Source organism: Carassius carassius, chromosome 5, assembly GCF_963082965.1.
Source record: "Carassius carassius chromosome 5, fCarCar2.1, whole genome shotgun sequence".
Taxonomy (NCBI): domain Eukaryota; kingdom Metazoa; phylum Chordata; class Actinopteri; order Cypriniformes; family Cyprinidae; genus Carassius; species Carassius carassius.
The window spans coordinates 30,243,600-30,270,061 of record NC_081759.1 but is presented as its reverse complement, the minus strand read 5'-3'; the positions used below and the strand labels follow the sequence as shown (position 1 = coordinate 30,270,061).

Here is a 26,462-nt window from a genome sequence, read left to right as displayed (position 1 = left end):
AATAATTTTTTATTATAGATATTCTATTCATCAGAGAATCCTGAAAAAATATAGTTTACACAAAAATATTAACTGCTTTCACTATCATAATACTAATAAATGCTTCATAAGCAGCAAATATTAGAAAGATTTCTGAAGAATCATTTGACAATGAAGACTGGCTGAAAATTCAGCTTTTAAAATGTATTAAAATAGAAAACACTTAATTTAAATTGTAATAGTATTTCACAGTTACTGATTTTGCTGTATTTTGATCAAATAAATGGCATTTTGTTGTGCATAAGAGGCTTTGAAAACTTACTGAACTTTTAAAATGGTAGTATATAATGGAATGGAAATGTGGCAATGTTGTGATAATGTGCATTGTAAAAATGTTCTCTGCTGTAGACATGGAGCAGGACTGGCCTCAACTGCCCACATATAGCAAAGGATATCTAAGGAGAGAGAAGTTACTGAAAGAAAAGACCCTGGTGGATGTGAAAAAAAGAGTCAAGCAGACAGAGAGAATGATCAAGCCTGCAGTGGAGAACGCTACGGCTGTGAGCAGCACAGCTAAACGTGCCCAGGAGTCTGCAGATGCAGTGGCTAAAGTATGCTACACTGAAGCACACAAGTATTCAAAAAACAAAGTGGTTATATTCATCAGTCCTTCTCAGCTAAAGTTATTTGTCTGAATTATGCAAATAAGAAATACTTTTTTCAAAGTCACTGTATTTGTCAGAAAAGTTTTTTTTTTATGCTATAATTTATTCTGTTAAACAAATTGTGATTTATAAATGTTGTGTACAGACCTTTGAAAGGCAATTTAGTCAAATAAAATCAGATCCTAAGTGTATAAACACTGCATTGCCTTGAGGAGCCTGGACTGAAGCAAGAACCGATGGGAACTGAAAGCCCTGTTTTGCTGTTATTCATGACAGGATGCCAAAGTATCCCTCACACAGGGGAAACGGACAAAGCATGCATCTGGACAGTTACGTTCATCTGTGGACACCACCCTGGAGCAGCTGACTGAGCTGGAAAGCCAAGCATCACAGAAACAGAAAACCATGGAGGCAGAGGTAAAGAATTTGGCATTAACTTAATAGTGGAATTGCCAATGTTTGTCCAGTTGGATAGGAGCTCAATGTCATTATTATTAGAACACAGACTTCTGCAGGACATTCAGTACTGCCGTTCTGTTTATTGGGTTTGAGACACTGCAGTAAATGTTCCAGAGAAAGACTAGATCAAAGTTCCACTGAACTATTGGTAACGACGGAACTTGCAACCATATGCTTTTGGGAAACGCACACCAGATTAGTTGACCAAGTAATTTGTTTTTGCATAGCCATGATGCTGATGTGCCATTTCTCCTCAGGACATCCAGCTTTCTTCAAGGAGTGTGATAGACAGCATGGAGACAGCCAAGAGCCAGCTGGAGTCCTTTACAAACACACTAACTCTGCTCCTTAAAAAATTGGGTAAATTCAATATTTTATTTTATTTTATTTTTAGTGATGTTAGAATTAGCACATTAACGCAGGTGATTGATTTTTCCAGTTTAACGGTGTTAAAAATATTTAGCACAGTTAATGCAGGGATGGAACTAGGGTTGGCCACCCCACTCACAACTGCTGCTTCTGTCTCTTTTTCCTTTTTAGAATTGCGTTTATTTAGACTCAGAACGTCTTTATAACCACTTTTAACAGGAGACATTTCAGACACACACCCCAGTTTGAATCTAGTCAAATGAGAGTGGAAACAGTACAGTAGACGAGGAGGTTAAGTAGAATAACCGTGATGTCATGCCATATGTCACTAAAAACTAATTTTCTTATCCCGTCAGCCGTTTACTATTCTCGTAGTGCGTGCTCTTTAATTACACATAAAAATACGGCGGCTTGCATTGTTGCCTGTATCATATCAAATATTAAATTGTGAATGAAACTATCAACATGCATGTCAGATCTGTGTCACGTTCAGCAGTGGCAGTTCTTAAAGTAATAGCAGCCAAATAACCTAATAAACCAGCTGCTATGAAAAAAAAAGGAAATCAATAACTTTTGTAGCCTTAAAATTAATCTATATTTAATTTTGAATTTTGGGTTTGACAACTTTATTCAGTTTCTGTATATTTCCTGCTTGCTGAAGGGCTCTGGTAAATATGGCATTAGGGTTAGTGTGAAGATTTTAAGTTCACTTAAATTAGAAGTTGTTCTTTTTTAAAGTCCAATAAAAAGAGCTAATAAAATTAATAGCTCTCAGTTATACTGTTATGTTAGTATAGTCAACATTACATTTACTCAGTGGTTAAATATTATGCAAAAACCTATTTCCTAGAGACATCTGTAGTATTGGTATCATACTGGCCTTCTGTCATAAAAGAGATGGCATTACACAAATATTAAAAATATATTGTCTTCATGGTATTTCTACATTTGAAGATTGAATGTAAAAATATTGCAATATAAAAACAGATTTAAAAACTTTAATATTAGGTGGGATTAATCACGTTTAATTTCTGGGGTGAAAAAACTGCAATACATTTTTTTTTCTTTTCTTTTTTAATCGATTGACAGCACTATTTATTTTATTTTCCCTGCAACCCTATACCTAGGACAATGACTTTTTTGTTTTGTTTTCTTTTTTTGGTCATTTTTTGTGTGTTTTTTAAAAGCTTGAACTCACTCTCTTCTCCCATTGATGTGAGCAGATGCTAATGTGGTGCTGGAGAACTATGATCGCATCCTGAATGAGACTGCAGCCCGTCTTCGTGTTCTCCAGGGTGCTGTGGAGAGTCCATCTCTCACCGGAAAGATTCAGAGGCTCCGCAGTGCAGCAAACGATCAAGAGAAACAGCTGCAAAATCTTGAACAGAGCCTGCAGGAGATACGAGAAGAAAGAGACAGTCTGACAGACATCGCCCAGAACCTGCCTAAATCATGCCCACAAAAAGGGCACTAAGCTGGGGGCAGGAAGAAGTCGATCAGTTATCTAGTCTTTTAGAGAGACATTGAGGTATCTCAAAGGAGTTAGTCGCCTCAGAAAATCTGATTCAAGCGAAGCTGAAGAACAACATTACATTAAAATGTAAATTCTTTATAAACATTCATTTGTTGTGAATACAGAGTGGCTTTACTTATTTACTCTACTGGTAAAAAGTCAAAATGCAAGGGATGGCATTTATACACTGTAGCACTTTGAATTTAAATCATCCGTTTTCAAGCAAAATGTCAGTTTGATCTTTATTGTTCTTCCAAAGATGATCACATTGACATTATGCTGAAATGTTGATGTACTGTATTGAAAACTGACATTATGAAATTCGCATGCAGTGTACTTGCAATGTAGTAATATGCAATTTTCTCATCCATTAACCTTAACTAATGGTAGTACCTGACAAGATTTGGTCTCTTTTGGCCACTTGAGGGAGCCATCTACTCAAATTCATTTAGTTGTTGCACGTCTTGCACGTGATTTCGAAACATGAAAATTTGATTTTAAAGTGAGTGAATCAAGACCAAATAAACACATCGTGTCATGCTGTTCTCAAGAGTGTGATCATGCATTATTAGCATCAGTGTGTGTTTACTTGTGAGCCTGTTTACTTGCAACTTATTACTTATTTAATATCTAACATGGCATATTAAATATGTATTTTTGTGCTTATTATCCATCTGTTCATAAATTATAGTCACAAAAGGAACTGGCTGTGAATAGCTGAAGTGTCCCATTATTTGGGACATATTATCAACATGAATGTCTGCATGGCCCATTGTATGCTCGTCTTCTGTTTGAATGTATTATGGCTTGTAGCTGCTTCCTGTGAAAACTGAGCTTTTGGTCTGTTCTCTAAACAATTGACTGAGCCTAGTATAATTTTCATGTTCTTAACCCCATTGAACCCAAGACAACAGACACTTTGCTTATCTTTTATTTCAATACAAAGGGAACCATTTGTCAAAAACAGACAAATACTGTCATATTTATAGTCGGTAATCACTAACAGTACTAGTTACAAAGCTATACGTTTAATGTTGATCGTTCATTGGCTCAGTATATAGATATAAATTAACGCAAAATATAATAGGCTACTTAAACCTGCTAAGAACTGCTGTTAAAACTAAATGCTGTAGTATCAAAGGCAAATCATTAAAAGCAACAATATTAAAACTTGTCTCTAATGAAACCCACACACATCAAGTCAAACTTTATTTATCAACTGCACAATAAATCATGCAACAGAAACCGCAGGAAATTAAATGCTTATGACTTGTAGATCCAAAGCAGAGATAAAATCAAAAATAGCCTAAGCTGATGGTTAAAAATTAAATGTTTAGATGATGAACGATAAGATAGATATAAGATAGAACGATAAAAACAAAAAAAATCACAATTGTGAAATACAGTAGTTATGAAATGTAGCTACAAAAATAACTCAATGAGGCGTGCAACAGTAATTACAGGAAATGAAATGTTTCTAAAGTAAAAAATTAAACTATGAGAAAGATAAGATTAAAGACTACGTAAAAAATAGTTGTGCATGCAATATGGTATGTGCAAAACCGACTAAATAGTCCCTACATTGTGGACTGGAGTTGAGCACGTTTGGGACGCTGAAGCCGTTATGTAGGCGTAGCCTATATCTGACTAATTAAATTACAAATAGCTTTATACATAATAAAAGAACATTGGCTGGCAGTTTCTTCTTCCCTGTTCGGTCACGTCGGCCTGCATTACCTCTCTTCGCCGCATGGTGGCTATATACATTTATAGCTGCATTCCTGGCGAGCAGCGACTGCATCACAGGGAGACCTGACCTGCGCCTCTTAAGCAGCGTGAGATTCCCTGGCTCCTTCCCGCATAACCGTCGCGAGCAGTCACCTAAACCATTGTTTCTCCACTCTCTTCCTTCATTACCATCGCTTGACCGTCGCAGCATGCCTTCCAACCTGGATTTACAAGGTATATCGTTTGTCGCCGGTCTGTTTTTGTGAACTGATGCTGTATTTACGGTTATCCGCGCGGAATCTGTTTTTGTTCTGTGCGTGCGCGTGTGCCGTTAGCGGCCGACTCTCCTTATCGCATGCCTGCAAGTGCAGCAGACAGCCTGGGTAAAACATCCAGACGGGTGTGTAACGGTTACTATGTCTCATTTTTTTCAGGCGGAAAAGCCTTCGGGTTACTCAAAGCACAGCAGAGGGAGAAACTGGAGGAAATCAATAAGGTAAATAAGATATTGCTGATGGATTATTATTGTCTGAGTGGGGAGGCGAGATTATTTCATTGGCCTTGAGCCGCCTCCATTTACCCTGATGTTGTTCCCGCTTTTAATTTACTTTACTCTTCCCTGTGGTCTCTTAGCTGTTAATATTATTTTGGACAGCAGTAGAATTGTTAAACTCGATTTTATAGCAGCATGACCTAATTTATTTAACTCGACCACATTAAGCTGCAGATCATTTCACAATCCAGAGCAGGGCTGCGTCTCAAAATCTATTGAAATCTACAGGATTTTCTTATTTTAATGCTGCAGCAAACTATAATACTGATAAAAATCGCGATCTCAATAGATCGATGTCTAGGTCTTGAGACACAGCCCAGCTCTACCCGCTTATGAGTCATTCACAGCTGCGTTAAACGCTCAAGGATTCCCCCAAACACTCTCCCCGTCATCCATTGGTCGGAAAAACAGTTAGTCCCGCCCAAAAATCACACAATTGGCTGAGCCAGGGTTAGTGTGACGTGAGGGACCAAGATCCTCAAACAATAGTTTTAGTGGAATCAACATACAACTGTGTGTGTAGTACTATAACAATAAGCATATTAATCTTAAAATATAAAAAAAAAAAAAAAATGCCACACTTGCCATTTAAGTGAAGAAGGTGACCTCGTCTTGTGCGTTTCAAACAAACCCAGACCTTTTATGAAAATCCCAAGAGGCTTTTTTTCTTGACTTGTGTTATTTTGAAGCTAATATTTAAGATCAGCCCTCTTTGATGTGATAAGAGGCAGTGTGTTCCCCCGCACCCGGCTGTCTCTGTGCCCTCAGACGGGAAACAGGTGTCTGTGATCCAGCATGAATGGACCCATTATGTGGGAGGGAGATTGAGGAGTGGGCAGCAGTGGCATTTGAGCTGCAGTCTCAGCGTCTCTCTCTCTCTTTCTGTCTCCCTCTCCCTCTCTCTCTCTTTAATGTGGACTGAGGCTGGTGGGAGCGATGGCTTGGCCTGGTCACATGAACACGAAGGAGAAAATCAGGTCATGTACTGGCCTACTGCTAGTAGTGAAATCTGCAGTGCTTACCTGCACATAGTGTACAGGTGAATCTCAGGAATGGGGTCTAGGGATGCAACGATAAAAAAATTTCAGAACCGATCCGATACCGAAAATTCTGAGTATCTGCCGATAACGATCAAATCAGATACCAGCTCGTTTTTTGTTTTGTTTTTTTATCAATGTAGAATTTATATACTTCTGTGTTGACCTGATCATCACTCTTTTATGTTTTAAACACAATCTGCTACATAAAAAAATCATTTTAATGAATAATAACAAATGAAAAAATATAATCTATGACAAAAATACTATTATAAACTTGGTTAGTGGATAATTCAGCAGCAAAAGAGACTCTAGATTCTAGAAAAATCAAGGGTGCACAATAATTTTTAATAAGACTAAAATCTGGAAAAATGTACAAATTGCTCTTTGTATTGTAAAATGCATTAATGTAAAAACAAGTTAAATGTTAAGTAAAATGTTTCTTTTAAATGTATAGCACAGTAATAAAGGCTAGGGATGCACCGGTTGACCGGCCATAAATCGGAACCGGACATTTTTTTTTTTTGTTTTTCTTTTGTAAAGTAGAACTTGCATACACGTTTGAAAAGCCAGAAGTAAACTTCAGTTCTGTATAAGATTATTATTTTTATTTTACCTTAAAATTACATTGACCTGCTGTAGCACACTGAAAAAAAGTGTTTCATTCATTCAATTAAAACATTTTAGGGTAATGATTCACATCTATATTTTTTAACTTGAGACAATAGTTATTTATTTTTCATTGGCTCAAGTAAAAAAATATAGATGTGAATCATTACCCTAATTTTTTTATATTGGATGAATGAAACACTTTGCATCTTTGTTTTATTCTCACCAACAATATTTGATTTTACATTTTGGATTAATGTATTTATATAGCATATTTTTATTTGGTCACACAGGTAAAGACCTTTTTTTTTCTTTTCTTTTTTTAACCAAATGTAAAAACTAAAATGCTGATTAAGAAACATCTTATTGAATTTGTGTTGATTGTGGTGTTTGGATTGTAGAACTATGCAGTTGTTGCCTTTTAATTTCACATGGTTACGGTTAATCTTTTATTTTAAGGCCAGTTCTATGTAGTTTCAACCCAATTCTAATTCTAATTCTAAAAAGCTAAATGCTGATGTCTGTACCATCTATGTTTGTATTAATTGTAGGCTACTTACTGTATAGATACTGCCGTTAATTTCAGATGGTTATGGTTATTATTTTCAATGGACAAAAGCCAGCTTGGCTTATTAAATACCAAATAAACATCTGGTTTATGAACACTTTCCTTCTTTCTTGTTTGTTGCTTAAAGATTTAAAATAATGGATATCGGAATCGGCCAGTTTGCTTAAAAAAAATCGGTATTTGAATCGGCCAGTTTGCTTTTAAAAAATCGGTATCTGAATCGGCCAGTTTGCTTGTAAAAAATTGGTATCTGAATCAGCCATGAAAAATCATTATCGTGCATCCCTAAAAAAGGCAGCAACATATCATAGATAGGACAGAACAAGAAAGACTTTGTAATGTAGGGCTAGGCCAGTCTGTTATTCTGACTAGGGCTGTAGCTATCGAATATTTTAGTAATCGAGTATTCTACCAAAAAAATCCATCGATTAATCGAGTAATCGGATAAAAAGTGTTTTTGCTTAATTAAAGTGCAATATTAATTATGCAAGAGAAAATAAGACTCCTGGGTCTCTTAAAATGAACAACTAAGTTTCCTTTTTTAGAAATAAAATATTTTTATTTTTTAGATGCATAGAATGCAATAGGGCTGCACGATGTGTCGTTTAAGCATCGATATCGCGATGTACGAATCCACGATAGTCACATCGCAGGATGTGCGATGTCTGCTGTTAAGTTGATCCGTTATTCATTAACTGTATGGGCCAGCTGCTCCCCGACCCTTGACGAATGTGATTCGCGGATTAATTGCACAGCTTAACCATCATAGAGTGAAAGTTTATCATTTGCATGTGTTTAAGTCCTGTCAGTTTAACAGGGCAGAGAGAGAGAGAGAGTGCTAGAGAGAGAGAGAGAGAGAGAGAGAGCGCACGCGAGAGAGAGAGAGACCGAGAGAGCGAGCGAGCGAGCCCCTGCCGCACACTCACCGTCTTCAAACAACATGAGCGCTGTCTTGCTCTCTCTCCCTCGCGCATATTAATCAATTGACACGATGGTGCCGATGTTTAAATCAAATTAAAATAAGAATGTAAGCGTGATCACCCAATTTTTGTTTGTAAAAAAAAAATTATATTAGATTTCATATCGCAATATATATTGCAGAAAAATAAAATATCGCAATGTCATTTTTTTCCCAATATCGTGCAGCCCTAGAATGCAATGCATACACCAAAAATAAACATTTAATTATTACCCATTGTTTCTCTGTCTGTACTTGTACTGTGAACAATGACAATAAAGTTGACAGATGAATTAAGTGCATTTAAGTGCCATTCAGTTGGGGTTTTAAATAAAACATTTTCTGAGATGCACATTAAACATTAAACGCATAAAACATTAATTTAATTTATCTTTTAATTAAAGCAAACTTAACTTTTTGGTAAACAAGGGGGATTTACTATTAAAAATAAAACATGGATGAAATGTTGTGTGATTAAACTTTAAAACAAAAATAATGTTTTTTTTTTTTTTTAGTAGTAGGCTATGTTCATTGTTAAACCGAACTTTTATTTTGAAGGGTTGGCGTACCTTTACAGTTCTGTGTATGTGATGTGACGCTAGTTTTACTCAAATCAAACGGTCAAATGCTCATGAAGTGGCTGTCAGAGCAGTTCTGGAGATGTTGTTCATGTGTTCACGTCCTTATTTAGGGAGACAGTAGACGGTGAAATCACCGCGAGCGTCACGCGCACTTCAGTGTGTGTAAAGTCACGCTTCTGCTCCATTCATTAACACAGACATGCAGAACATGCATGATTCATATTTAAATAGACTGTCCCAGCTTAATATTTACAGATATTAGTCCATATCGTGATTTGATGTAAGTGCAATGACCTATTTTTAATTAATTCATAAAAAATTTGGCAAATTCCTTGCCATTCCACGTTAAACTGTAAATTCCGTTTTTATGACTGGATTCCGCGATTCCCTCTGCGTTTTCTGCATCGCGGAAATCAAAGGGTCCTAGTTGTGGTATGCCAGCTCTATCTTGCAATGGACACAGGCCACGACGTTCTCTTTACGTTTGCCCGCGCCCTCAAATCAAAACACTGCTGACTCCTTGCAGTATGCAATTTCGGACGCAGTGCTTGTGTCTCCTTACGCTTTGTGGGTTACGTAAACGCGTTGTGTCACATTGAAAAAATGATTGCGAAAGAACCTGACCTGAGATTTAAAATAAATTTAAAGAGGCTTCGAGGCAGAGGAATTTGCCTCGATCATTTTTTGTAATCGAGTTACTTGAGGAATCGTTTCAGCCCTAATGTAATATGATATGTACATGTTCTTGCATGTGTTCGTTAGTTAGATGTGTTGATGCTTAATAATCTGATAAGGGCTGTCACTGGGGATGGTTAGATACTGTAGGCCAGTTAATAAAACACTGTGATTTCTGATGTGAAGGAATTTTGATGTGTAGTCGTGACTTGGCTGAGGTAGAAGGTGGTACTCGTGCTCTTCATCTCTCAGCATGACTCAAGAGGTCTGATCCTCACAGTGTAGTTTTTATCCACTAATTCTAAAACTGTATCACGACTTGACCACACTTTGTTAATCTATCTTATTTTTACTCCCTCTCTCAATATGTGTGGATTAGAGAGAAAGAGCAGAGAAAAGACGTCATAATGATGAGTCATACCTGAGTCAGACTGTTCAAGGTTGCTTGATGCTTCTCACACACACATGCTGTTCGCTTTTACATCACATTCCTTCACTTAGTCCGCAGCATCTCCCACCAGCCATAATTAAAACCCACTCACAAACACATACTGCGTGATCACCCTGATACACACACACACACACTAATACTTCACTGATGGTGAAGTCCCATATCACACATGTGTATCTTTGATTTATGGGCCTCATGCAGATTCTTGTCAAAGACTATTAACAAAGATGTTAGAATTTTCCGACCCGTGTTTGTCTTTTTATTATGCACTGATAAAACACTAGCTAGCACACTACACTTCACTAGCCTGTGGCCTGCATTTTAGAAGCATGCTTATCCTCGAACTAACACTAAAGGTGCAGTCACATTAGCAGAATTTCTTGGTCGAAAAAGGGCTGTTGGCTATTGTCAATAATGCAGCGATGTATGAATAGGGCTTGCAAAATTTCTGGTATTTCAGACACTCTTCAGATTTTGGTTGGCCGAATTTATTTTAATTATATCATATCATATTTCTGCATATTTCTGAACCATTATAAATGCATATCTTTTTAGAAGTCACAGTCTCTACGTGTTTGTTGCGTAAAAATATTGGTAGATTTTTGCTTTGGTCTGAACATAAACCACAGAAAGGCTTATTGAAAATGCAGATTCATTCCCTGCCAGTAGGTGATGCTTTTAGAAAGACAGAAGCATTTTCCAGATAACGGTTGAACACAAAGCAGTGCTGTGCTCCTAAACACAAGGTTATTAGTAGTGCTGTCAAACGAATAATCATGATTAATTGCATCCAAAATAAGTTTTTGTTTATGTAATATGTGTGTGTACATGAGCATATTTATGTAGTTTGAGGAAACAAATTTGTATAATGACATGGTTATGACATAGGTATTGCAACGAAGAGGTGATTTATGAGGACATTTTCAGTGTCCTCGTAATTCAAGTTTTTTTGAAAATTCAAAAATAAACAAATTTTCCTGTGAGGGGTAAGTTTAGGTGTAGGGTTGGGGTAGGGCAATAGAAAATACAGTTTGTACAGAATAAAAACCATTACACCTATGGAGAGTCCCCATAAACCACATATACCATCGTGTGTGTGTGTGTGTGTGTGTTTCTCATAAGTGCTATAATTGACCGCTATACAAACAAAAATTAACTTTTCTTCAACACAGTTATTTTCATATAAAAACAGTATTAAATAAGAACAAATAAAAAAAATTGCAAACAACAGCACATAAATGCAATAGAAAAAAAGAGAGCTATGAAACTAAGTTTTCAGGTTAAGTAAGTTTTTATTCAGGTAAGAAATACTATAGAAATGAAAGTGATCAAATGTAAATGACAGCAGCAGATCCCTTTAAGAGTTTAACCACGAACCAAATATACAGTTAAACAACACACATTCTCTTTCTCAACTATTTAACGTTCCAAAACTGACAAGACGGGCATTTTTACATAATTTCATATGTATTTGAAACGCTTTAGGGCAGTTAGACACTCATTTTGGTATTGTGGCTCACACGCTGTTTGAGACTGAGCACGGCTTGTGCGCTCAACTAATATATTTAGGATCAGTGGTGGTGCGTGTGCCTTTGGTGTAAACCCAAAACCTGTGGTTATGACTAAAATAATGCGCAATACAAACACAATTTAACCGAAGCGAATGAGACACGTGTGTGTGTGTGTGTGTGTGTGTGTGTGTGTGTGTGTGTGTGTGTGTGTGTGTGTGTGTGTGTGTGTGTGTGAGAGAGAGAGAAGGGGTCGTCTGTTAAAAGTGAGCGCGAATGCGCGGCTGACGTGACGTTTTTTGCCTGTGCCACTGTTAGCAAAATGGATCGGCTCAAAATTGGAAAGAACGAAGACTGATCGTTCAGTCACCGATCTGGGCTGATTATGAGGAAAATCGGCCGATTCCAATCGATCGGTGCATCTTTAGTATTTATATATACATTATAAACATGTTATAAATGTAAATGGTGCACACGCATTATGTAAACAAAAGCTTTTATTTTGGATTCCATTAATCGTTTGACAGCATTAGTTATTAGACATTACAGGGAAGATTAAATTAAAATGCCATCAAAACTTTCTGAATACAGGTGCTTCCCTTCAGAGATGCGTTCGAATAAAAACACCCACGCTGCGTTTTGACTTGAAAACGAGCAGCTCCTATTTATTCACTGAAATTGAAGTTTAATCATCACATTAATCCATATTCATTACCCCGCAATTCTCATCTCTCCGTTCCCAAATGTACCCAATGACCTCTTGAAATTGTAATGTTGACATTTCTTATACCATTTAAGATATTTAAGACTTTTTATGGCCTTAAATTTGATAGAACTAAATTGAAGACTTTTTAAGGACTTGCGGGAACCCTTGTTTTTAAAATTGGGCATGGCGGTGATACATTTTGGTAGCCCGACTGGAAAACACAATAGCCCCAGGACATCATGCATTTTTTTTTTCTTTTTTTTAAAGCCCTGAAGAAGTTCACACACAAGTCACTAATAAACCAAGAATATTTCTGTCGGTCAGTGTGACAAATTTCCTGTTACCAACTTTAAAAAGTGCAAAATTGACGGGTTTTGTACACAAAATATATAGCCTAGCTGTCTGTGTTTTTCAAGGAAGGGGATATTTAGGTGTCCTTGGCATTAAAACTGTTCTAGAGAATAAAACTACACTGCAGAGATTTCTCACTCTAGGTACTTGACACGTGCTTGCTAGCCCTCTCTGGGCTTCTGCCATGCACAACCAAACAGAGGGGATAATCATTCGCCCTGCCTATTCCAGTTTGAGATCATGCTAACTCTCGGTTTCTCTCTCTTGTTTGCAGGAGTTTATGGAAGATCAGAAGTACAGGGATGAAGAGGATTTACCAGAGAAGTTGGATTCTTTAAAAAGTAAGGATAGTTGGAATATTTTAAACCCGACATAGTCCAGCATTTATATGCACACATGTTTGTGTGTTTGTGGCATGAATGCTACGAAAGCTTGTGTGGGTGTTTGTGCATGTGATGGACTTGCTTTCTTCATATGGTCTTGCAGGAATGTGCTGGTCTTGCCCCCTTGTTGTTGTTTTAGCGCTAAGGGTTTTGGACGTGCTGCTTGTGGAAGAGAGAAATAACGGTTTGTGTGTGTGTGTGTGTAGGAAAGGACAACTGGAATGTAAACGAACTGTCCTCTGAGCCTTTTGGTCCAAGCTAAAGTGTGGTTTTGCTTTTCTCTTTGAAAGTCCCCATGAAAAACTTCAGTCATCTGAATCCTGAAGTCATCCTCCCTTTCTTTCTAATGTTAACGCTTCTCAAAAGAGGACCTATGAAGTCAGTATTGACTTAACATGCATACTTGGTGTTATTGTGCAAAATTGGTTAGTGTCGTTCTAAGTAAAAAAAAATCTCAAAATCCAGTCATGAAAATGAAACCTACATTTTAATATGGACAGTCACGGAATTTGTCAAAGTTAGCATAAATTAATCAAATCAGATCTCCATATGGACCAGTATCTGTAAATGTTAAGCCGCAAAAGTTGGTTGAAATATGAATCCTGCATGTTCTGCGCGTCTCTGTGTGAATAAATGATTGGCAGAGACGTGCAGGTTTGTTTACTACAGAGACTGAAGCATGTGACGCTTGCAGTAATTTCAGCATCTGCCGTCTCAATGAGGACATAAATACATAAACAACATCACCAGAACTGTTCTGGGTCACTTCACAAGCATTTTACCATTTCATTTGAGTAAAACCGGTGTCAGTTTAAAGGTATTCACGGTAACCAGTCAAAATAAGTTCATTTTTACATAAAGGCATTGTGCTAGAAATATTACTATTATTTAGTAGAACGTATGTGATACTGCTACTACTGTTGAAAACATTTCTAAAACTTTATTAGAAATAAATCGCACAATATTTCTTCCATGTTTTAGTTTTAATAGCAAATCCCCTTTATTTACCAAAAAATAAAACGTGTTTAAAATTCATTAATTAAAAGATAAATTAAATTTGGGTGAAACTTGTTTACGGTTTTTCATAGTTATATTACTATAAACATAATTGTAAATAAGAATAAAGAATGGCATTGGTTTTATTTTTAGTGATAGTTGTTTTTTTTATTTAGCATTTTTGTGTTTTGCTTTGGTACCGAAATTGGTACAGAGAACCGTGGATTTTCTTTGGTATCGGTACCGAATACTGAAATTTTGGTACCATGACAACTCTATAAACAGAGTGAGAAAATGGAAAGAAGGAAAGAACAGAAGTCAAAGCACAAGGGACGGGAGGTGCGCCAAACCCTTGAGATTTCTTGATGTTGTTGAAATGAAAGCACACGCTCACACACACAGTCTAAGCACTTGCCACAGTGTTTGACCCACTAATGTAAGAATGTGTGTAAATCACTGCCCTAAAAGCATAAATGAAAAGAGGGAAACAATACAGTTGATGATAAGAGGGATCACCATCCAAAAAAAGATTTAGAGAGATCATGATTCAGTCTTGTGAGTTGCATTTAGGCAGCAACGTTGCTCTTGTCTGTTTCACACACACTCATTCAGCTCGGGGGTGAACAGGCTGCGTTTGTGTTTATATGGGGCCATTGTAACCCTCTCCTTCCCATCATCCTCCTCTCACGGTGACTCTGTTACATTCTCTATGCGTCCACTCCAACAGAAGTTTCATTGTGAAAATGAAACAACATCGAATGAGAGAGACTGAGGGGACAGAGAGGAAATGGTAGAATAATCTAGCAAATTCAAATAGGACACAGATTCAAATCAAATTCATGCTTTCATCATTAACAGATATAACCAGCCATCCTTTGTGAAATAGGCCTCATTTCAGATAAGGAATGCTGGGTTTTCCAAATGTCCTCTCTGTTGTTTCCCTCTGAACCGTAGCTGTCACATGCCTGACCTCGGGATGCTGCCACTGACAGATGTTGCCATGTGTGAATTTTCATTTGTTCTTATAGGAATATTAAAATCTCACTTTTTTTGTTTTTTAATCCACAGATAAATATGCTGAGTTTGACCTGAATGATCAGGGAGAGATCGGTAAGTGTGTGTTTCCATATGTAGTTGAGACATTGGAGCTCTTTTATCATGTTCACTGTATAGATGATGCCACACTTGACAGATAGGAAACATGCATTTCTGTGAGCATTATGGTTGTAGACCTTGTATAATTAGGCCAGAATCTTTATTTCTTAGGGGACACTAACAAAAAATGTAGGTTTGACACATTTTTAGTCTAGTTACTAGACTATTTTTAAATTTATGCTTCACTTAAAGGGGTCATATGATTCAATTTCAACTTTTCCTTTCTCTTTGGAGTGTTTCAAGCTTTTGGTGCATAAAGAAGATCTTTAAAGTTGCAAAGACTAAAGTATCAAATCAAAAGAGATTTTCTTTATAAAATTGAAGTCAACCCACCTACCTAAAATGGCTCATTCTAACACGCCCCCACATGTCTACGTCACAGTGTGGGAAGATCTGCATCACGCCACCCAAATGTTCACGCAAAGAAAGAATGTGTAAATTCTATTCTCACTGTTGTCACCGCCGCCATGTCGTGGAAACGCTTGGTTTTGTTGTTAAAGCAAAACTGCTATGTTTGGCCTTCCAAAAGAGGACACGACTAGAAATCAGTGGTTAAGTTGCATTTAAAACACTGTTCCGGACCAGTTCAACCCAAATATTCAGATGTGTGCAGCGCAATTTGCATAGGACAAGGATTGTTTCCTGTTGTAGTAGCCTACAATGCCGATGTCGGTTTATATAAAGTGGGGCAATCCAGCTTTGTAAGGACAGTCTGGTGCGTCTGACTCACAATCTTTAAGTCATATTTTCATATTTAAACAATTTGCCACTAATTCAAATGAGTTTTAAGCAGTGTCGTTTATATATATATTTATATTTGTAAGAAATACCTATGTGCTTCAGCAAATAGCACCCCATCTGAGAGGGTTTTTAGTGGCAGTAGGAACATGGTTTCATGCCACAGAGCTTCCCTTAAACCAGAGACAGTAGACAGACTTGTGTTCTTAGCTAAAAACTTGTAAAAAAAAAAAAAAATTCCTTATCCCAGTGTAATTCTTTCCCCCAGTTTTTTTTTATTATTATTCAAATGTAAACATAGAGAGATACATCAAATATCATAAAAAATTATGATAATTATATCAAGATATAATTATTTTTCATATATCGCCCAGCCCTACTGGATAGCTGGCCAATCAGCATACACCTCGATTTTCAGAACGATGAGCTTTGTAAAAATCAACGTGTTTTAGAGAAAGAATGATGTACAGTATGTGGAAAATGTGTTTTTAACTTTAAACCACATAAAAAAACTTCATTACACCGAATCCACAAAATAATGTTCTTTTTGGCAACGTCATATGACCCCTTTAAAACACAACCCAGCAGCCAAAGACATCAGTGTACTATGTAGCCCTCATACCACACTAATACCAGATATACAGGCTAAATTCTGATCTTATTAATTGACTAGTTCATTGGTGAACAACTAGTCAGAATCCCATCTTTATTAGAGATTTGCTTGTCAAGCTGTAAGAGTTTGTTTGTGTTTCTAGACATGATGGGCTTGAAGCGAATGATGGAGAAGTTGGGTGTGCCAAAGACCCATCTGGAGATGAAAAAAATGATCTCGGAGGTGACAGGAGGTTGCAGCGACACCATCAACTACAGGGACTTTGTGAAAATGATGCTTGGCAAGCGATCAGCTGTTCTCAAACTGTAAGTGTGTGTATATGCGTGTTTAAACATGCTTCATGGATGTTCTCTCTCCGTCTTGTTTTTAATATTGGCAGACGGCATTTTACAGAATTGTCAGGCTATTTCCTGCTGCCATGTGCTTTGACGCAGTCCAGCTATTTTAAGATAGGTCGGCATGTGTTTAATCTCATCAGCACATCTAGTGCAGGATCAGCATATCTGTGCCATTATCTCACAATGGGAGAGTGATCTGCCGTGATGGGTGATGTCATCATCATCATGAGACACTAGGGTTTGGATCGATACCAGAAATGTAGCTTTAGTACAGTACAAGCCTCTGGTACCTCAGTATCGATGTTAAATCAGTCATTAAATAAACTGCCTTGAGTGACTGATAATATGAAACTAGGGCTGTCAATTATATTGTTATACTTGACAAATGAATTTTTTGTTAAAACAAACCGAACTGGTCCATGTCATGCTGCCTAAACTATTTATCACATTATCTAGGTCAGGCATTTAAATTAGTAAAATTCTGATATTTTTAATTAAATTAAATGTATGCATTTAGCAGACGCTTTCATCCAAAGCGACTTACGGTGCATTCAGGCTAATATTTTTTATTACCTTACATGTATTCCCTGGGAATCGAACCCACAACCATATATATATATATATATAATTTTTTTTTTTTTTTTTTTTTTACAATATATTCTCTCTTTTAAATTGTTTGCACAAAGAATTGTTGCTTTCCACTGAGCAATGCCTTAAACATTTAAAATAAGTAATCATATGATGTCATGTAAGATTTTTAATGATCCAATTTTGTATAAACGCACTTCTGTATACAATGACATAACACATTTTCTTGGGTGGGGTTGGAGATCCAGTTACCCCCTAATTATGGCTGTCGTTGACACAAGTGTGGATATTGTCCAAGTTGGCATGGGTACCACTAAACACCTCCCTAGTCTGTGGAAGCGATAAACACAACCTTCAACTTCCTGTTTTGTTTTCCTTTTTTGTGAAAAACACGGCTGTAGTTTGAAAAAAAAAAATTGGGTTGTTTGAAACAAACACTAGTTTGTGCCAAGTTTCATGATTCATTGAAAACATCTTAAGCCATTTTTCACAAGACTTTTGAGTGGATGCACAAACTGCAGTTTTGAACTTTCTCTCACAAGTGCTTGCTAGATTTGCTAAATTACTTCTTTTACCCATTTTTTTTTACACCAGGCAGAGGTTGGTTTGTCTGACCATTTTGAAAAGTAATTGCACAATTACTCAAATGATTTTTTTTTGCGTAACTGTATCGTTTGAGTTTTGTGCTAAAGGTGTCTGGTGCTTTGCCTAAGCAAACAGAATTGATCATAACCACTATCACTGAATGTGTGGTTCTTGGCTGTGATTTTAATAACAGGTGGTGTCAAACTTCTGATTCAGACACGTACTGATTTATTATTAGTTTGCAGAGATGTGTATCTTCATCTGTCAGTATTCTACACACTGTGAATGTCTTAAGAGAGATTTGTCAGGGTTTACCTGAAACATAAAGTCACATGTGAATGGATCAGTCAGCAGTTCTGCACCGTCACCCCCTTTTTCTTTCCTCTTTTTTCCTTGTGTCTCTTAACTCAAACACCAGCATTTTGTCTGATCCAGCATTTGTGATTTCACAGGCTGGTCCAATCTCTTTGATTTGTCTCTTGCAGTGCACTTATACTCTCCAGCTCGCTCTACTAATCTACTCAGTGGGACGCTGGGATAGCTTATAGCCAATGCTGGACACGGAGTGGACACCACAATATTTTTAAACTCCCTATGTTCTTAAACCCCTATATTTGGACATGGAAGCCTTGTCCTTTGAAACATAGGACTAATGTGTGTGCGCATAATAAAATCTTGACCTCTCATCACAATATTATAATTGTGTGTTTGTGTGTCTAAATTCCAATTTATTCTAATAAATTTGCTTGTAGTGGTGAGAAGATTTAAACTTGATAATAAAATGCTTGCAAAGCTTTTATGGTTTAAATAAATGTAACCGTTGTTTTTCCACTTTAAATCATGGTTCGAATTACTTTTATGTGGCAAGAATAGTCAATTTTCTTTTTGAACATTTTTTATAAAATGTGTGCATTTAACCCACCTCAGTTTTAGATTTGATGGTTGAAATGCATTTTCTCTCTTCTCTTTTACAGGGTTATGATGTTTGAAGACAAAGCTAACGGGACCAGCTGTAAACCCGGTGGACCCCCTCCCAAGCGTGACATCACCAGCCTACCATAGACCAGTGGAGATGGATTCGATTGACATCTCTGCATTCACAAATCCCACCCATTTAACATTAGGGGCTAGGTTTCTATAGCCTTACCTAGAATCTTTTTGCCAAGATCCATGGAAAATCTTAGTTCATATACAGACAAAATTAAGAAAAAAAACAAGATGTCTATATTTGCTGTGAAAGTCAAAGCGTATAGTAGCTTTTTATAAGTAAACAAATGTATATATTTATATTAAAAAGGTGTTTTTGAATCGTGTTTACAAGCACAAATCCTGTAAGTGAAGTACTAGGGAAGTTGAGTGTGTAACACTGTAAGTGTACCAAGTAAAGTGTACGGGATGACACAATTTTAGCTTGTAAGGCAGATTTTAAGAATTAAGATTTTTCATCTTCCCCATGTGTGATTTTTAAAAAAAATTTCATTTCAGTACATTCGTGTTTGTCCTTTGAGTCGCTTGAAGAGTTCTTTAGCTTATGCTTAACACAGAGTCCTATAATGTGACATCATAGATGTGTGTGTGAGGCTCTTTTAAGATTCAGTTAGTGCTCAGCCATGAAAAAAACGTAATTTAGCTTGATCTGCTTCTAAAAGCAGGATTTCCTTTGTAATATTTTTGTACAGGAAGGCGCAGGGAGTGAGAATGCTGGGATTTGAGTGAAGAAGGCAAAAAGGGACGACCATTCATTCCTCAGATTTTCTTTGCTCATTCTCTCTGTCCATTTTTACTTTCCACGGTCTTCAGACTTTCTTTTTAACCTGTTTGTATGCGTCCAAATGACTGTAATAAGTAATTTTACTGTATCCTGTAAGCACATTAAATGTTAACTACACGTATTGTGCAGATATATACTTTGAATCACAAATTTAGGATATGCTTTTATAAATTCTCCTGCTTGAATTGGAAATGATGTTTTAGGAAAGATCCGCAGCGGGGTTGGTTTTAGTCACTATAGCCCTCTTTCCAAGTGCCTCACTCAGTTTGATGTAGCAGAAATTTTGAGTGATGATTGAGTGAAGCATCTTTGAAACAGATTTTGTGTGTGTGTGTGCGCGCATGTGCTTGGAATTTATTTTCTGTTTAGTCGTATTCTGAGACATTGCAAGAATGTCGTTGTGTGGTGAAGTCCTTGGAAATGTTGTCATGTTTTAACCCAAGCAGACTTTCATGTGCATCTGATGCGAATATTCCAGTAGTGCTTTTGTCCCTTTTTTTTATTTTACACTGTCCTCATTAAGTTTTCTTTCAGTAAGATGTGCTACGTATAGCACAAATGATCAAGAGTTTTTTTTTTTTTTTTTTTTTTTAGTTTAAGATGATGAAATGACATCACTCAGCTGTAGCAGGTGTGGCTTTCACTTCCATTTCAGACTTCATCCGCAAAGCAACTTTTATTGGTTTTTGTCATGTTTTTTAGGTTTTATTTCTGTGCCTCTGTTCAATTTTATCTCTGACATGGTTTTAGTTTCCTTTTAAAATCATTGAAGTGTGAATTGAGGTCTGCATTGTATTGCTATTTATTATAAATGCATTTTTAAGTTATTAGAATTATGAATTGTTTTCTGTTAGCATATTAATCAGCAGAGGCATTTGTAAACTTTCGTTTCTTTATGTTTTTTTTTTTTTTTTTGGCAAACACCAAAGGAAGTAAATATCCCACTGTTACACCTGAACTATTAGTAGAACTCTCTTATTTACGTCTATGTGTGTAAAACATAATTGTCCCCAAGAATTGTGCAAAATGTGACAACCTCAGTTTGGGGAAATTTTGGTGTGTCCTAATTTGTGAAAAACTATTAAGTAAATTTGTTCTTACAATCTTTCATAACATTAAAAATGTGAGTGTGTTAGGAAGTTTGGGTTCAGTCAGATTTATTTATTTAAAATTTTATTAAGCAAGGACATTAATCAAAATGTTTATATATATATATATATATATATATATATTACACACGCTCTTTTTTAATTTTTTAAAGTTTCTTGATCAGCAAGTCATCGTATTTGAATGATTTCTGAAGGATCATGTGACACTGAAGACTGGAGTTATGGCTGCTAAAATTCAGCTTTGCGTCACAGGAAATAAAAAATTAAAACAATTAAAATAGAAAAAGCATTTTAAATTGTTATCATATTTTGATTATATTACTGTACAAATAACAACTGTAACCATGGTGTTGTTTTATAAATAGTCGATTGCATTACCTCGTTCATTTCAGGGTTTTTACAATCTTTTGAGAGAGAAATTCAAGCACTTTTCAATGACATAAGCATTTCACACAACTATTTCCAGCACTTTAAAGCTCTAAGATGATCCAGTTTGAATGATATTTTTAATGGGATGACCAAAATATACTTTGTGGTAAACAAACACTTGTGTAAAATAATAATTAAAAAAAATACACCAAATCACAATTATAACCAGTAGACGGCAGCAGAGGAGCACTTATTGGCTCATTAGTCATTTATTTCTACTTTTTTTTCTATATTTTGAAATTATAAAATCACTATTATAGAATATCGAATCATCAAGAAATCAGATTTTGTCTGAATTTTACACGCATGAAGTAAGGTAAGTCACTTTTCTTAAATTTGCTACTAAATTGCACATAATCACTGAAGTTGGTCAGTTAAGAATAATGGTAAATTTAATAAGAGTTGAATATATATATTATATATAAAAATAGATTTTGCACCTGTTACTGTTATTAATAAAAGTAAATTTTGTATGAATCTTAACTCAAGCTTAGTGCTTTACTGTCAAATCTGTACAAACAATAAACAAAAGAAAAATAAACAAGAAATTAACATGCAATATCACACCACCCCCAGTGCTACCAAATCTGCTCCTGGCGCTACCATCTATAGAACTGCTCTCAAATGTTAGTCTGGAGCCCAGCGGGTATGATAATGGCCACACAATTAGATATTATAGGGTTTTGTTTGTGACACCCTGTTTTATGCTGTGTGTGTAGGTTAGGTGATTTTTCAAACAATTTAAGCTTGGAAGGGGGGATGAAAACCACTTTAGTAAGATTTTGTAACCCACTTCACTAACTATTATTGGGGCTTTCCCAGAATAATGATAGTAAAGAGGATCTTTTCACTCAGTGATCTGGTTCACTTCCTCATTAGACTTCTGCATAAACAGCAGGTCTACATGCCACTCCACCACTGTCAGTGGTAATCTGCTGTTTTTTATCTCTCTTCCCCATTCTGCTTGAGGGACAACACGGACTGACACAAAAAGGAAATTTACCAAACAGTGTAACACTGACCTTTGCAATAAAATAACAAACAGACCTAGGACAGACCAATTAAAATGTTCTGCATAAATTTATTTATTTGTATAACACATTTTAACACAATTGTGTTGCCCAAAGTTCTTCACAATTTGAAAGAAAGCATTTACAAAGATTAAAACCAATAAAATCTAACATAATTAGTAAGAATAAACCACTTAATGAACAGATGACAAATACCCTTTATCAGGTCATTACACATCGAGGTTGTTTCTCTATGAAAGGTTTCTACGAAGGTCTTTCCTCTGCGAAAGCTAATATAAAAATATGAGTTTTCAACTGAGACTTAAAACTTCTAAGGATGGAGCCTGCCGAATATGAATTGGAAGACTATTCCACAATTTGGGTGCCACAACCATAAATGCTCAATCACCTCTATACTTCATTAATACAATTTTAAAATCAATCCAGTACTGAACTGGTAGCCAGTGGAGACAGGATAATACTGGAGTCATATGATCCCTTATTTTTGGTGCCTGTCAAAAGCCTGGCTGCAGCATTCTGTATCATTTACAGACGAGATAGTTGTCCCTGGCAGATCAAAGAGAATTGCAATAATCCAATATCAAGGTTATAACAACATATGTATGCATGGACAACTATCTAAATCTTGAAAACTAAAAAAAAAATGGGTTTTAACCTGGAGATCATTCTAGGTTGGTAAAACTACATTTTAGTACAGACTTTATCTGATTGTCAAAGCTGAGAGTTGAGACAATTATGGTTACTTACACTGTTTTTATAGTTAATTCTAAAGGATAAATAGTTCTGGAAATCATCTCCTTAAATTTTGGTGGACCAGAAATTATTAACTCAGATTTGTTTTCATTAAGATGAAGAAAATTTTTAGACAACCGAATTTTGACAGGGACTAGCAAGTGCTGACTTTAAGTGGAAAACATATCTGAGTGTCATCAGCATATATGACAGGAAATGTCAAGCGACGACATCCAAGTGGGCAAATGTACAATGAAAATAATATAGGGCCCAGAATAGAACCTTGAGGAAGACCATATTTTAAAGGAGCCACAGAAGATGAAGTATTTGCAAAATTGTCAAAAGATGTTTTACCATGCAGATATGAGTGAAACCATTTTAAAGCTGTTCCTTTGATGCCTAAATAACACTCCAAACATTTTAAAAGGATTGAGTGATCAACCCCACATCAGCTCCGACAAACACTCTGGAACCTGCACCAGACACTTTTTACAGCATTGGTCTGCTCACTACCTCATTCAGCATTGACACTTTAACCAGACTAAATAATCATTGCACTACTGTTATTTTTAAAGAATACATTGTTTAACAATACTTTTGCACACTCATCCAACTGTATTTATTACCATTGTTCTCACGTTGCTGCTGTTCATTATGTGTATATAATCCTACATTGCTCTGTTCATATAATGTACATACAATCCCTACATTAGATTCCTATTTATATTCTGTATATACTCTACTCAATACTGCATATAGCAACTCCACTGTACATTATGTAAATCATAGCTTCACTTACTCTGCACTTTTATGTATATAAAACACTATATTATTGCACTTCTGGTTACATGCTAACTGCATTTCATTAGCTCTGTACTTATACTCTGCATAATGACAATAAAGTTGAATCTAATTTAATCTAATAAGCTCTTTTGCAATACAATAATTATATCTGCATTGCTTACTTCACTGGTTTGCACTCAATCTGCCATGTGCCTTGTGCTGCTTTACTTCTTTTTTTACATTACTTATTTGTATATTTTTACTTATGTTGTACTTCAGAATCAGAATCAGAATCAGAATGAGCTTTGTTGCCAGGTATGTTCACACATATAAGGAATTTGTTTTCGTGACAGAAGCTCCGCAGTGCAACATAATGACAGTGACAGAACAAAAAACACAAAATGGAATAAAAAAATAAAAAAAAAATACAAATAGGTAGGTAAGGAACGAAAATATACAAATTGACAATGTTTGGCAGGTATATTACAATGAGCATTATGTATGTACAGTTATATTATGCGCAAAAAATTTAAGTGTACGCTAAGTATGTGTGTTAGATAAATAAGTGTATGTATATATAAATATAAATAGTGTAGTGTGATCCACAGTTTTTATCAATTGTTCATTAGATGGATTGCCTGAGGGAAGAAACTTTTCCTGTGTCTGGTCGTTCTGGTGCTCAGTGCTCTGTAGCGTCGACCAGATGGCAACAGTTCAAAGAGGGAGTGTGCTAGATGTGAGGGGTCCAGAGTGATTTTTCCAGCCCTTTTGCTCACTCTGGATAAGTACAGTTCTTGAATAGATGGGAGGGGTGAACCGATTATTCGCTCAGCAGTCCGGACTACCCTCTGTAGTCTTCTGAGGTCAGATTTAGAAGCTGAGCTGAACCAGACAGTTACTGAAGTGCAGAGGATGGATTCGATGATGGTGGAGTAGAACTGTTTCAGCAGCTCCTGTGGCAGGTTAAACTTCCTCAGCTGGCGAAGGAAGTACAACCTCTGCTGGGCCTTTTTCACAATGGAGTCAATGTGAATGTCCCACTTCAGGTCCTGAGAGATAGTGGTGCCTAGGAACCTGAATGACTCCACAGCAGTCACAGTGCTGTTCATTATGGTGAGTGGGGGAAGTGCAGGGGGGTTTCTCCTGAAGTCCACGATTATCTTCACTGTTTTGAGGGTGTTAAGCTCCAGGTTGTTAAGAGTGCACCAGACAGCCAGCTCTTTAACCTCCTGTCTGTAAGCAGACTCGTCAACGTCCTGAATGAGGCCGATGAGTGTGGTGTCATCTGCAAACTTCAGGAGCTTGACAGAAGGGTCCTTAGATGTGCAATCGTTGGTGTACAGGGAGAAGAGCAGTGGGGAGAGAACACAGCCCTGGGGAGCTCTGGTGCTGATTGTACGGGTGCTGGATGTGTATTTTCCCAGCCTCACTAGACGGAGGTGGGCACGGAGAGCTGAGTTAGTTTGGGCAGGAGGAGGTTTGGGATGATCGTGTTAAAGGCCGAGCTGAAGTCCACAAACAGGATCCTCACATAAGTCCCCGGTCTGTCTAGGTGTTGCAAAACATAATGCAGTCCAATGTTTACTGCATCGTCCACAGACCTGTTTGCTCTGTAGGCAAACTGAAGAGGATCCAGCAAGGGTCCAGTGATGTATATTATTTTATTATCTGTATTTAATGTTCTACTGTTAGTGTTATCTGTACGCACCAAGAGTCTTAGAGTAACACACTTTCAATTCTCTGTATGTTTGAACTGTACATGTGGAAGAATTGACAATAAAGCAGACTTGACTTGTACTGTTACCAGCTCTAAATCCAGATTGGAATTTATCCAGAATATAATTTTCAGTTTAAAAAATGGGGTAATTTGAGAAAGAACAACCTTTTCTAAAACTTCCGTGCTGTATTCGTGCTGATTACACTGCTAGTGAGTTCAAAGAGTATAGAAATATAAGTTCTTTGGTCAGTTGCAAAGTTTTGTGCTACAGTCGTGGACTGTGTTTCCCCCTACTGGGGTCAAATGGTAAAGCACAGCATGCCACTTCTAAACGTTCACAAACAAATGACGTGACAAATGAACCCTAACCAAATAAATGAACAAACAAACTAACTATATTATCGTATATTATCCAAAAAGAAAAAAGAAAAACACTATTATAGGCGTACTTAAATTTTTATAGATTTACAATATGTGTTAATTTCATAGACTGTAAAAAAGAATATAGACACACACAGGACTGTAAACTTACAGAAACATGAACGAACGGTAATATTCCGGGGCTAACCCGCCGAATAAACGTTAATTATGACGTTACTAGTTTTTAAAAAAATATATAAAATGTGGAGTTACTTTAATTATGGACTTACTACGTTTTAAATGTATATAAATTTAACTAGTAACTTCATTGGAACTTCATTCATGTTTACTCGGCGCGTTAGCCCCGGAATACCTTACCGTTCATTCATGTTTCTGTCGGACTTATTTACAGACGCACCAAAAC

General features: G+C 36.5%; 2 protein-coding genes across 2 annotated transcripts in view; both read left to right on the top strand.

Moving 5' to 3' along the window:
* The window catches only part of lamc3 (laminin, gamma 3), a 93,205-nt gene extending 89,670 nt beyond the window's left edge, over window positions 1–3,535 (top strand). Inside the window, exons 25-28 of the mRNA XM_059550560.1 lie at window positions 388–590; window positions 921–1,061; window positions 1,361–1,463; window positions 2,696–3,535. Coding sequence (XP_059406543.1) covers window positions 388–590; window positions 921–1,061; window positions 1,361–1,463; window positions 2,696–2,946 — 698 coding nt within the window. The 3' untranslated portion in view covers window positions 2,947–3,535. The remainder of the gene's footprint in view (window positions 1–387; window positions 591–920; window positions 1,062–1,360; window positions 1,464–2,695) is intronic.
* Window positions 3,536–4,760: 1,225 nt separating this feature from the next.
* aif1l (allograft inflammatory factor 1-like) lies at window positions 4,761–19,998 on the top strand. Its single transcript, XM_059550559.1, has 6 exons — window positions 4,761–4,947; window positions 5,148–5,209; window positions 12,985–13,051; window positions 15,158–15,199; window positions 16,738–16,900; window positions 19,081–19,998. The coding sequence occupies exons 1-6, from the start codon at window positions 4,923–4,925 to the stop codon at window positions 19,166–19,168; spliced, it is 447 nt and encodes a 148-aa protein (XP_059406542.1). The 5' UTR covers window positions 4,761–4,922; the 3' UTR covers window positions 19,169–19,998.
* Window positions 19,999–26,462: the final 6,464 nt, after the last annotated feature.

What these genes read in the sequence shown, in the direction of transcription:
- aif1l (XM_059550559.1), top strand. Translation starts at nt 4,923, where the DNA reads ATGCCTTCCAACCTGGATTTACAAG. An exon ending in TTCCAACCTGGATTTACAAG is followed by an intron (nt 4,948 to 5,147) that starts GTATATCGTTTG and finishes CATTTTTTTCAG; the next exon opens with GCGGAAAAGCCTTCGGGTTA. An exon ending in GAAGTTGGATTCTTTAAAAA is followed by an intron (nt 13,052 to 15,157) that starts GTAAGGATAGTT and finishes TTTAATCCACAG; the next exon opens with ATAAATATGCTGAGTTTGAC.